The 14,433-nt window shown below is 41.4% G+C and overlaps 1 protein-coding gene across 1 annotated transcript in view; it reads left to right on the top strand.

The window, feature by feature from the left end:
- Positions 1-14,433, top strand: part of LOC149300786 (raftlin-like) — a 115,830-nt gene that overhangs the window by 99,776 nt on the left and 1,621 nt on the right. The window contains exons 7-8 of the mRNA XM_089484802.1: positions 2,997-3,100; positions 13,117-13,198. Coding sequence (XP_089340928.1) covers positions 2,997-3,100; positions 13,117-13,198 — 186 coding nt within the window. The remainder of the gene's footprint in view (positions 1-2,996; positions 3,101-13,116; positions 13,199-14,433) is intronic.

Raw genomic sequence — 14,433 nt, forward strand, 5'->3', positions numbered from 1 at the left:
CTGTCTTAGTAAATGTTTTTAATTTTGCGTTAGAAAGTGTTCCCTGCCGATCAGTACAATGGTCCAGGCTTGTTATGTAGAAGATGACCATAGATGGACTATATATTCTATATAAAACAAGTGACATCATAGTCAATCTGCAGTATCTATGTAGAAATGCAACATATTGTTTATTACAGTGTTAAAAAAAAACAGGTGCTGTGAGGGATGCTTGGTTGGAAAGCCAGATGGCCATGACTCACATAATGCGTACCTTAGACACTGTAAATTTAAAGTAATTGTATTGTTCATGTTTTTTTTTCTTTCCTCTGTCTTTTTTGTTTTTATTGAAGCCCTGAGGTCAATGGCTCTGTTGTGAAAAAAACAAAAAGGTGTTCTGTCCCATTCGTGCCAGAAGGCCATTCTTCGTTCTCTTCTGGGGCCACACTACCCATAGGGATATGCAGTCCCTTCCTTTCTTACCTGACCAGAAGGCTTGCAGGAGGCTCAGCCTTCACTGGAATCCCGTTTAAGGGGGGGGGGGGCGCTACTCATAGGAGTTACCTAGCTCCCTCCTCATTAGGAAACAGAGTCCTGTTGGGGACCTGGCTCCACCATGGCATTTTCAGTGTCAAAATAGAATCCTGTGCTCTGTATCCATTCTTATGCTCTGTGCTTCCCTTGTTGCAGAACTCAAAAAAAAACGTGTTTTAACTATTTACACATATCTGCCTGTCGGCCACACTTACGCCATCAGAAAGCCGCTAGCCAGTCTAGCCCTACAACCATGGCATTCTAATTTACCTAAGCACATAACTAAAATGTTAAAACACGGTGCAGGTATATCGATGTAGGTTCTTGGATTAGTTAGTTACTAATGGCTTATTTCTACTAGGCAGCTTCAGACATATAAGTAAAAAATATTTTCTGTAACCTGCTTTTTCAGTTGGCTATTAAACATAAGTGATGTTTTTCCAGGTTAGCCATAATGTCACCTTCCAACAGAATAGTTCAACAATGTAATGATTGTGTGGTCTCCTTTTTATTGTAATATATGTTTATGTTAAGAACAAATAATGAAATATATAAAATAATATTGTAATATATAATTGTGTTGAATAATTATTTCTTTATTTGCCCCGTTTTCCCTACATTAACTTTTTTTCAATTTTTCAGTTTTGGGTGAAAAAGACTTTATATTATCAGCTTTTGAGATTATGTGGAACATATATCTAGAACATCTTGTTTTGCATAAACCCCCTAGCATTATATCTTTACAACACACCAATGTATATGTTTAAATTTAGCTTATAAGAGTTATTTCAGCTCTCTGATAATTTGCAACACTGAAAGTTCAAATCATTGAGATGGGGCCTCCTGAAGCCCTTAACTGTTTTCTTTTTCCACTATTAGTTTACCTCCCTCGCAGTGTCAGAAGATAATAACATGGTACCAGATTAGTCATTTAAACCTTATTTTTATTCCCTTGTTGGAACTGGTGACTTGTCCAACACTATAAATAATATCTGAAAGCTCTATCAGGGTGATCAGTGGGGGCTCCTTCTATCCGTTGGTGGCATCACACTGTTAAATTATATACCAGACACAAAGTAAATGTTGTGATTGTTCGGAAAGCCTAGTCACCACCAGTGAGGATATATATATATATATATATATATATATATATATATATATATATATATATATATATATAAAAATATATATACCACCCTGTACTACCTATGGTAGAAACCATGGAAATCTAGTGTTACATATAAGATAAACATCAGTATATTTTTTCTCGTGTGGACAGAGCTATTGGTCTCTAAGGTCCTGTCATTCACATGTAAACACTGAAGACAATGTACACATTAGGTAATAATTAGTCTTGGAATTTCTTGATATAATCAAAAAATACATAATATGTATTAATATGGGGGAAATATATAGAACTTTTAAATTCTACCGTGTTAGGATTACATTTTTTATAACATAGGTTTTTAGTTTACTTTTTTTACATGAGAAATAATAAGACTCAATATATATTTGTGCAAATATAAACCTAAAATAGTTTCAAGATAATTTTGGCATAGGCTCTCTCTCGTGGCTAATAAAACTGTCATCGCCCACAGAGTTCATTTAGCCCCCTCTTCACTGTGCTACAATTCTTTTTTCCTCCCCCATGTAGTTGTACTAATAAACAGAAGGAAAACAATGAACCCTAAATTGCTGGCATTGATCACATGTCCCACACCCCAAAGGCCAGCCCTGGCACCCAGATTGCACACATAGGACTTGCCAAGCACCCAGATTGCACCTACAGGACTGTCTAGCATATATACTGCCTGCCCATAAACACACGTTTGCCCATACATACAAATAATACACATATCTCTTCCATTTCTGCCCATCTCTCCCCTCTCCCATTTCTCCTTACTCCCTTAAGTAGCTTCCCTTTCTCTTTACCCCCATTCTCTTTGGTGTTCTCCTTATATCTCCTATTTCTCTTACTTGATCTTTCTTCCTTCTCTTTATCTCTCCCCCTTTCTCATTATCTCTCCCCTTTGCCGGTCACATTGCAAGGGAGCAGTGAAATAGAGGTAGTTATGAACAGTAACTATGGGCCAGTAATCCATGATCTCCCCAACCGGCCCTGCTCCTCCAGCGGTGGGCAGTCCACTCCACCTCAGAGGAGGTGCAGGCCCTGTACTCACATACATTTTTTGTTTGTGCGGTACTTACAAAATGTGTGTCTGCCTGCTCACGTGCACAGCTTATAGGTAAGATCCTCTGAGACATAGTTGGGAACAGTGTAAACCACCAACCGAGATGGGAAGAACTATCATGTCTCCTCAGTGAATTTTTAGGCAGGTCTAAAAAAACATTTCATCTCCATTTTTATGTCTTAATCTATATTCTGTGTCTCTGTATGGTTTGAAAACAATATTTTTATTGATTGTATTGGGGTGAAGTAGTTTGATTCCAGTGGTTATATTCCTGGTTTTGTTTTTTTCTAGGGATTAGAAGTACACACGGACTACATGCCTCTGTTGGACTCTTTGGCTGTCTATGGCTGGCAACTAACATGTGTTCTTTCAACCCCTATTGTCAAAACAAACAGGTACGTACAGGTTCATTTCCCAGTTATAGTGAAAGTAAGAAAATACAAATAAATATACTATCCCCTAGGCCTAGTCTCTTTAATTTAAAGGCCAGCTTACCAAGTACCTTCACAAAATATAATTAGACTAGATGCACAACCCTAACCTGCTGTAAAGTCCTACTTACCTCATTGTTGAACCCCAAGAGCTTTGCACAGTATGATCTATTCTTAAAACAATGTTGATTAATACTAATAATATTGTTTGTTTGAGTATAAGCTAGCATTGCATCCAGAATTGTGTCTTCAAGTAACTTACCCAATACTCATGTAAGACTCATCAGTCTATTTATCAGGTTGTATTCACATTCCTATTTTACCTAATGGATCCCTTTAGAATTTCTATAAATATGTGGCACGGATCTACATTATTCAAATAGGGGCTTTTAGGTAATCATACCACACTGAGCTTTTCTAGAATGCTCCGGTGGCCACCAGGGGGCTTTATAGATCTTAAAGGTACAGTTTACTGTTCTTGACCCCACCACCACCACTAAAGATGACTGCATATCAAATGACTCAGTTTAGTATGTTAATATGCATTCTTCAAAAAAGAAAATAAATAAAACCACAGGTTGGTTCAGTGATTCTTGCCACTGATTCGTGCTTGACTTCAATAGGAGCATATTCCATGTGTCCACACAGGCACCCATGGCGTTCACCGATAAGTAAAGTGTATCAAGTGCAAGAAGACGTCTTCAGCTGGACACATTTCCTGCATGGCAAATAGCTGGCAAGAAGGAAAAGGGGCAAATACATATGGGAGGATTCTGCAGAATCCCCCCCATATATATTTGGAAGAGGGACAATTTTCATGGGACCACTCAACTATCATATCCACATATCATACGTCTTTTATTTGTCTGGCCAGTTATCTAGTGAGAATGAGGTTATATGGAGGTTTTCTGTGAATGGTCCACCCATAGCACTCCATTGGTATAAGCAGAGAAAATGAAATTGTCCAATATATTAGCTTTTCCTTTATTATCCCTGATCACCTCCCCATCTGACTCTTAAGGAAAAGATAACAGCTAGGCTGCATACGAAAATCCGAAATCCGACAAAAATGACTTTTCAACTATAAATATGTTAGTATATCAGCTCGCACAATGTATAGATTAAATGTTATCCTATGCAAAGTGACACCGTGTCATTTTTTTGATGACTGGTGCCTTTCTAAGGAGCTTTGCTGAACAACAGAGATTGTCAGACTACTTTATATAAGACGCTGAAAAATATGATGTACTCAGCAACAGACACAAAATGTGTTACAAATCACTTAAAAACTGCTGACCCATGTGGGAAAATGTTAATGTAACATATAGACGCTTTCTATGGGCTAATGTAGAACTTCTTGCAACAGATGAAATTATCCAATTTTAGTTATCTTGTTTATGTGTAATAATGCAAACACTGCCTACTATTCATTAAACATTTATTTTGTAAGGCATGTTGGATTATTATTATAATTATTATATATTAATTGCACAAAAAACACAGCCTTACTCAGGTCACAGAGCTGCTGGTTTCAATGGAATCACTCCTGCTCATCATATGGAGTTAATTAGCAATTTTGTTTCCGCAATTAGGCGACATTTATCCACAGGCTGCAACACAAATTATTAACCAAAAAAATAAGACATTAAAGCAAATCTGTCACTTTTTCAAAATCCTACACTTTACAGCTCTATATATTAGATAAACCTGCAGATTACCATAAGCATTATATAAGTGCATAACATGGGACGAGGGAAGCATTTTCTGTTTTCACATCAGCGTGATTATTCTTCCCTTTTGAACGATCGTTAGAGGGACATTTCGGTCCCCCTATGAGACAAACCAATGAAGAATGCAGTTGATCTTTTACACTACGGAGGACTTTGCCTAGCCAGCGCATTCTCCATGGTATGTAGCCAGCACCACGCGTCCTTCTAATACAATAAGTATAGCAGCCATGGAGGTTTATCCAGGGGGTGGCTTGGGCACTACAGGTTAATTAGTGTTGGTTTGATCGATGTGTTATGTTGTATGTCATTCTATCTGTGCATGGTAAATGGCCTTTTGTGTGCACCTGTAGACCCCTTAATAGATGAGGTAAGTGAAAGGACTCTGTGTGTGTATGTGTATGTGTGTGTGTGTGTATATGTACAAGTAAAGCAGCTGCTCTTAGTCCCCATTTAGAAGACCCCCATAAAAGACAAAAATTGTTTCTCAAAATACTGTGATATTATTTTAAGGCCACATTCATGTATTCCAATAAAGAATTGTGCCCATATTTAATTTGTTGTTCATTTGCAGAGGACCCCCCCCCCCAGGGCAAATCATGGCGGTTGCCCTCTTTACATGCAGCAGTTCATTTCCGTCACAGTTCTATATGATGCTACAGATCCGGCAGGTGCCGGGGTAATGTGGTTGGGTTGCACTTGCCCCTGACATACATTATGTAAATTTTAACCCCATCTCCCTCCGCTGATTTCTGTCACAGAGGCTAAGATGAAATTGGAGATTGAGTGACAAAGCTGCACGTTACGAGGCTTTGCAAGATTCAGGCTTGCTTTCTGATGAGATTCATGGCTCAGTATAAAACTGTATTAGCAGCTATTTCCAACTTACCCATTTCGATGATATGTTTATTCTGTCTCCCCCCTCCCCATTATCGGCTTCCTCTCTGTAAGTTGGCTATGCACATATGTCCTGTCTGCTGAATGGTCTCAAGGGAAATTAACCCTCAGTATGGAGCATGAAAAAGAGATGACAAACTATTTAAAATGAAATAACCCCTTTCTTGTGCCAAGTATGCACTCCATACCCAATGAGGGAACGGTCTCTCTCTCCCTGCCCCTCTTTCCTCCCCGATGTCTCACTTTTGTAGGAGCTCAGAATATTTGGTGGGTATGAGTTAATCAGAGTGTTCAAGAGCCTTAAAATTACAATAATGCATATATAAATAATGTGATGCGTGCTTTATGGAGTTTGTGTAAATATAGTATTTGGTTCTAATCTTGATACAATCTAAAATAGCTATGAGAAGGTTAAGGTTGCTGTCCCACTTACTTTGCTGAATTTTAATTTTTTTTGTAACTAAATGCTGCGTTTCACATGTATTTCCTTGGACTGTTGAATAACAAAACCCTTTCCAAAAATAATCAATAAATCATATAACATTTTGTCTTGTTCAGAATTTATGCTGGGAACACTTAGTTGGCATGTGAAAGCAGGCAGTGATAGACTGTTGTCATAGAAAAAGCTTCTTAAATTTGATGTTGTTTTTACGTGATTTAACCTTAAAACCTCTACTCATGCCTCATAAAGCAAATTTTATCTACACTCTAATACTGAGATCACTTAGTATGTTCTTCAAACCTTAGACTTTTGGCAATTATCTGGATGTACATTTCAAACAAAATAAGGTCCATTTGCTCTATACAATGTGTACCGAGAGGTATATTTTTTGAACAGTGATTTATCATCACACTCATTTGCATCTTGAGGACCAGGTCAGCCTTCGTTGTTATCCTTTACACAGTCAGTAGTCACACTTACAATCACGCCAATCCTATATTCAGGCGATCTGTCTCTTTAAGAAGGAGATGCCCCTTTTGGAGATAATGTAACTCATGCAGAACCTGAACACTTCAATCTGAGGCTATGAATCAAATCCAATTCACTGCAATCTGTGACTGTGAATCAGGTTTAATTATGTTGTCAGCATGAAATTATACCTGTCTGTGGATCTTAGAATAAGAGAGGGACTATGGAGGAATAACATGATATCCCTGCAATGAAATGGCCAGAGATACACAAACATGTACCCACACACATACCCAGACTTACATACCCATATAGACACACAGATACCCAGGCAGACACACATACCCATACAGGCAGACACACATATCCAGAGGGACACACACATACCCATACAGACACACACACCCATACAGGCAGACACACATATCCAGACAGACACACACATACCCAGACAGACACACATATCGAGACAGACAGACCCACAAACATACCCATACAGGCAGACACACATATCGAGAGAGACACACACATAACCATACAGACACACACACCCATACAGGCAGAAACACACATAACCAGACAGACAGACCCACAAACATACCCATACAGGCAGACACACATATCCCCAGACACACAGACACATACCCAGACAAACATGCTAACATAGTACATCAATATCAACATTTTGAGGAGTGTTGATTGGGCCGCTGCAGTACTTATTTGGGAAGTATTTGGGGTGGAAAATTGCCGACTCCGTTAAAGTGCCGCCTGGGTCCCATGGAAGACTGAGACCCATGTAAGAACCAGCTCTGCTTGCAGTATATAATTATACCATATAGGCTTGCATTATTATTATGTATGCAGGTGCCGGGGAGCTATATGCCTAGGGGCCAGCATGAGTACGGATAACATACCAATAAAAATGTTTTTGCTCACAGTCCCTCTCTGCCTGCTGGATAATATTTCTGTTGGTAGACAGAGGTCAAATGAAATTAATTTGTGAGTTGTCATTATGCGAGGACATCCGTAGGCAGCACGAGCACGTGGTAAATTGAAGTTCATCATCTATAAGTGGAAAGAATAATTGCTGGACGGTTTCTCATCAGACTAGTTTTCTAAAATTCTCAAAGATGGAAAATCTGTTAACCATTTGCTTCCAGAGATGTATTTCTCACGGGGAACAACATTTTTAATTGCCGTTTTTCCTAATTTTTAGTTTTTATACCAGCCTCACTCAATATGTTTTTCCATAGGTAGAATTAACAACACATATGTGACTGTGCATATCTTTTTTTCCTAAAAAGTAGAACCTTTGAAACATATATGGGCCTAAGGAGGCAGCGCCCATAAATATATTACTGACGTTATGGTTACCAAACACTGTGTACAGTATATGTCTATAGGCTTTCCCGTCGGGTGCGATCCCCTGCCAAAAATGCTATGAAGGCCCCATAGTGTATTTAGACTGGTTAGGGAGATCAAAGATCTTCCTTGTAACCAGCCCATTGTGTGGCGGGACATAATGGGGGCTTGATTGCCAGAGAGGGCGATCTGCCCGTGGGTTTTGTACCAGGGGTACATCCACCCCCTGGACCTACCGTCTTAGGCCTGGGCCTAGTCAAGTTAGGCCAGGCTACGTCATCATATTAAGATGGCTAATTACAAGAATTGTTCATGAGTAATAATAATAGTAGTTGTTTGCAGTAGACTCCATATATGAGAAGCGGTGAAAAAACAGTCAAACTAGATATTTGGTCTCGTTTCTCTTTTTACCTGAGTTACCCAAATGCTGTTCTGCATATTCTAAGTTACTGCTCACAGATTTAACTACTTACCAACCTTCCAGGGCCCCAAACCAGAAGAGTTTGTTATATCATGTAGATGGTGTTATGACATCACAGGGTGTTCCTCACATGGAATGCCCCATCTCCTTCCTGTTTTCAGTTTGGGCACTTTGTATATTAAGCAGCCAGCAGAACTTGCTGAAGTTGGAACAGTTGACTGCCAAGGCTGGTTTTCAGGATTGCATTGGCAAATTCAGAGCTGTTGGCACTAGGGCTGCAACAACTAATCGATAAAATCGATAATAATCGATAATGAAAATCGTTGCCAACGAATTTCATTATCGATTAGTTGAATCGATTTTTATCGATTATTAAATGAGGGTTTTTTTCAGAGCAAACGCTCTGAAAAATACCCCTCATTATATAATCCGTTTTAGTGACTCACAGCAGCAGCTCCTACTTACCAGTTGTCACGGAGCTGGCTAGTCCGACCGACTACCTCCGCTGTCTTGTGCTCCCTTAGCCCGGGACAACACACTTTCCCCGGTTCCCCAGTCACTAGCCGAAACTCAGTGTAGGGTAAAACCAAACGAAAACTGATTTATTTTAGACACACAGAGCTGGATATATCCAGCAAAACACACATTAACATAAAACAAGATATTGGGACACAAACCTCCCCCTTAATCTGCCTCTGAGACAACAGGGGCAGTAACGGGATTAACAATACAATAGGGGGGAGACTGATTTATACAACATTAAACATCAAAGAATGGTGGTCACTCCCTGGTGGCAGATCCTGGCTGTCTGCCGGAGATAATCCCCTCAGCCAGTGATGAGATGATACTGCTGGGGGTAGCCACAGAAGTCTCTACAAACCCAGGGCCCATAGTCAATAGGGAGGAGGCTGGCAGTCAGGCTTCTCCAGTGGCCCCAGTGATGGAGGCTTCCGTCACAATTCTCCCCCCTTCGAATTGGACTGACATAGGATGAGACCCCAAACGGGTTGACTCCGTAGTCAGTCAGTTTATTTGGCCCATTAATTCCCTCCCAAAATTGGTGCTCCTGCTGCTGCTGGGGAGATGGGCCGGCTGCGCCATCTCCCGTGTACCGCTGGGGAGTGATGCCGCCTGCATCCCCTCCCTGGTGCTCCTGTTGCCGTTGAGGAGAGAGTTCCGGTTGATCCGGTCCTGGAATTAGGTTCTGCTGCTGGGGGGGCGGGTCGGCCGCTGTATCTCCCTGAACTCCTGCAGCTTTGGTAGGTGCTGGGCAGAGGCCAGCGATGCTCTGCCTGGTTGCCAGCACTTCAGCTGGGGTTAGGGAATCTTGTGGGTCGGCCTTAGGGTTAGGGTTAATTTAGGGGCTGTTGTGGTTCATGGGGTCTTTAGGGTTAATTTAGGGGATGCTGTGGTTGATGGGGTCTTTAGGGTTAATTTAGGGGCAGTTATGGTTAATGGGGTGTTTAGGGTTAATTTAATGATGAGAACTGAGGGTTAATTTTATTAATTTATTAAAGTTAACTTAAGGTGCAGTTAGAGGTAAAGGGGGGCAAACTAAGGGGAATCTAAATCCTGGGGGCAGTGAAGATTAACCCAGTACTTATTTATAAAAGTATGGTCTGTGACTCTATGAGGGGACTATGAGATATCTGGGGGGTATAAGGCATATCTGGGGAGGACGGAGTGACATATCTGGGGGTATAAGGCATATAGGGTATATAAGGCATATGTGGGGAGGGCAGTGTGGCATGTCTGGGAGGCAGTGTGGCATGTCTAGGGAGGATGGAGTGGTGTATCGGGGTATAAGGTGTATCAGGCACAGTGGCATATGTGGGGGTAGAGTGGAGTGACATATGTGGGAGGCAGCGTGGAGTGGCATATGTGGGAGGCAGCGTGGAGTGACATATGTGGGAGGCAGAGTGGAGTGGCATATGTGGGAGGCAGAGTGGCATATGTGGGAGGCAGCGTGGAGTGGCATATGTGGGAGGCAGCGTGGCATATGTGGGAGGCAGAGTGGCATATGTGGGAGGCAGAGTGGCATATGTGGGAGGCAGAGTGGCATATGTGGGGGTATAAGGCATATAGGGTATATAAGGCATATGTGGGGAGGGCAGTGTGGCATGTCTGGGAGGCAGTGTGGCATGTCTAGGGAGGATGGAGTGGTGTATCGGGGTATAAGGTGTATCAGGCACAGTGGCATATGTGGGGGTAGAGTGGAGTGGCATATGTGGGAGGCAGAGTGGAGTGGCATATGTGGGAGGCAGAGTGGAGTGGCATATGTGGGAGGCAGAGTGGAGTGGCATATGTGGGAGGCAGAGTGGAGTGGCATATGTGGGAGGCAGAGTGGAGTGGTATATGTGGGGGGCAGCGTGGAGTGGCATATGTGGGAGGCAGCGTGGCATGTCTGGGAGGCAGCGTGGCAAGCCTGGGCTCAAACGTGCATAAATTGGGGGGGGCTGGTTGCGAAATAAAGGCAAGAAATGCATTTTATCAAAGTTTTTTTATTATGTGGGAGGCAGAGTGGCATATGTGGGGGTATAAGGCATATAGGGTATATAAGGCATATGTGGGGAGGGCAGTGTGGCATGTCTGGGAGGCAGTGTGGCATGTCTAGGGAGGATGGAGTGGTGTATCGGGGTATAAGGTGTATCAGGCACAGTGGCATATGTGGGGGTAGAGTGGAGTGGCATATGTGGGAGGCAGCGTGGAGTGGCATATGTGGGAGGCAGCGTGGAGTGACATATGTGGGAGGCAGAGTGGAGTGGCATATGTGGGAGGCAGAGTGGCATATGTGGGAGGCAGCGTGGAGTGGCATATGTGGGAGGCAGCGTGGAGTGGCATATGTGGGAGGCAGAGTGGAGTGGTATATGTGGGAGGCAGAGTGGCATATGTGGGAGGCAGAGTGGCATATGTGGGAGGCAGAGTGGCATATGTGGGAGGCAGCGTGGAGTGGCATATGTGGGAGGCAGCGTGGAGTGGCATATGTGGGAGGCAGCGTGGAGTGGCATATGTGGGAGGCAGCGTGGAGTGGCATATGTGGGAGGCAGCGTGGCATATGTGGGAGGCAGCGTGGAGTGGAGTGGAGTGGCATATGTGGGAGGCAGCGTGGAGTGACATATGTGGGAGGCGGAGTGGCATATGTGGGAGGCAGTGTGGAGTGGCATATGTGGGAGGCAGCGTGGAGTGACATATGTGGGAGGCAGCGTGGAGTGGCATATGTGGGAGGCAGAGTGGAGTGGCATATGTGGGAGGCAGCGTGGAGTGGCATATGTGGGAGGCAGAGTGGAGTGGCATATGTGGGAGGCAGAGTGGAGTGGCATATGTGGGAGGCAGAGTGGAGTGGCATATGTGGGAGGCAGAGTGGAGTGGTATATGTGGGGGGCAGCGTGGAGTGGCATATGTGGGAGGCAGCGTGGCATGTCTGGGAGGCAGCGTGGCAAGCCTGGGCTCAAACGTGCATAAATTGGGGGGGGCTGGTTGCGAAATAAAGGCAAGAAATGCATTTTATCAAAGTTTTTTTATTATGCTGTTTGTATTTAATATAATTTGTTTATTACATTATTTTAAATAAATGAAAAATTTACATTCATTTTTTTTATCCGATTAATTGATTAATCGAACAAATAATCGGCCAACTAATCGATTATGAAAATAATCGTTAGTTGCAGCCCTAGTTGGCACCTATAGCACAGCAGTCAGCCTAGTGAATGAAAAATGATACAAATACATACAATTTAAACCAGAAGACAGCTAATTGATAATCTGCAGATAGGATGTTTTAATCCTTAATTTCAAACAATCCATTATGAAGATTTGTGATGTGTCTCAGAACCCCAACCCATCCGTCTTCTGGTACTCAAGGTGTTATGCAAGCAACAGTGTTTCTGAATGTTACATTAACTTACTACAACACTTGCATATATATTGCTTATATTAACCGATGTCATTACATGGGCTAATTTAGTGTATAGTACTCTGAACCAATGTAGGATTTGGGGGAAAAATGCATGTTTTTTTACAAAATTATTAAGAAACTGTAGTTGAGTTGTATTTTTTATTTTACAGTCTGATGAAACAGTAGGTTTACATTGTGATTAAGTGAACTGATATTCACTGTGACAACAGCCACAACGTACTAGAAGCAGTGCAGTAACTATAGTGACACATATAATGTTGACATATTGCTGACTAGCCCAGTTAAAGTGCTGTCCTGGGATATATAAACTCAAGCAAGTTACTGTTATACATCTCACACACGGCAGTGTAAAGCTGTACATGTGCAGGTCACCAATATGTGAACATTATTAGTGTCCAGAGAAACATGACTGCTGTGATCACCCTTATACAGCTCCCATCATACTCTGCAGAAAAGTGTATGGTTGTGGGTAATCAGAGTTTAAGGCGTACAGCCCGGTTGTAAGGTGCATAGGGATACTCTATGACATCATAGATTTAAATAATCTGCTATTAGCATATGTATTTTTTATTTTCTGAAAATAAATATTATACCATCATGGGTAAGTCTTGATACTAACCACTTCCTTTATAACAATAAAACCAGACTAATATAAATGGAAATGCAGTGTGGTTCGTGGCAGACACTGTTGGCAGTTCTGTTGAGGAATGTGATGATGCCATATTAACATATTCCTATGTTTTCCAGGGATGGGAATATCACCACCAAGCAGATTGTGTTTCTGCAGAGACCAGCACTGCCTCACAAGATGAAGAAGAAAGAACCAAAGGTAATTTATCCTCTGGTTCACAATCAGTTTAACAGTTTAACCCTATCCTACAATGAGTGGCTGACCTGATCAGCTAATTGTTATCTGTGCAAATTATGACTGCTATAGCTTGCTTTGTCACTGTCTCAGTATTTCACATGTTAATTAGAACAAAATAGCTCTAGATATCCACAAAATGTCACAGTCTCTTTGGGACAAATATCAGGTTGTAGGTTCTCCGTTTACAAAGCTCTTCGGTGTACCAGCTACTACTGGGTTACACTGACTTTCATTTGGCTTCCTGAACAATTCACTTACAGAGAAGCTCTATGGGGTTTATTTACCAAAACCTGAGAATCTCCATGGGTTTATTCCCCTAAACACAAGAAGGTGTGTGAGATTTATTCACCAAACCTAGTCTATACAGGGTTTATTCACCAAAACATGATAAGAAGGTCTGTGTGAATTTTTCACCAACGTGATGTGAGTTGACGCATTTCATTTCAGGAATTTAAATATCCTTATTGGAGGGTCACCTGATGGTTTGGTGATTAAACCATAACCTGCTTTAATAATATCAGTTTTATCTGATAAGAATACAACTTCTGGGGGGAGTAATGAAAATGTTTCATACAGGTTATATTGCTTTGTCATTATGTACATTGGTTGTATTTGTTTATTTTATTGAGGATGGTGATATGACAGTGATATGACAGAAAAACAGACAGACCCACATGTGCACCATGGTGACCTTATTGATCCACTGTGGCCCTCAGTGTAATGGTTCAAGAGGATGGTACCAGGAGATCCCATCGTTTCTTTTTATCCCAGCAGATCCTTGTTCTCTAGTATTTTACAAAATGTAAACTTCCAAATTGAAAGCACAAAAAGAAAAACAATATGAAAAAACAAACAAAAAGAAAAAGAGCTTTTGTAGATATAAACTTTTTTATTTTAGCAGATAGTCTACAATGATTCATGCTTACTCTTTAGAGGGTGCTGTTACTCATACCCCCAACATTTAACAGTTTTTAAGCTAAACATGTCATTAGAAACATCATTTCCAATGCTGCTGAATGTAAAATGTTGTCTTCTTCATGATTTCTTAGGGAATTCTTGTCATGTGATGCATAAGCTGGCACAGATAACTGGTTGCCCAAGCCACTCAAAAATGTCTTAAAATACTTTCCTTTTGATTCAATATTTTTAGAATGTTCTGAATTGTAATGGTGCTTAATACACTTGTACATTAATAT

The sequence above is a fragment of the Sceloporus occidentalis genome, unplaced genomic scaffold, assembly GCF_023333645.1.
Source record: "Sceloporus occidentalis isolate IW3139 unplaced genomic scaffold, rSceOcc1.0.p SCAF_23, whole genome shotgun sequence".
Classification (NCBI taxonomy): Eukaryota; Metazoa; Chordata; class Lepidosauria; order Squamata; family Phrynosomatidae; genus Sceloporus; species Sceloporus occidentalis.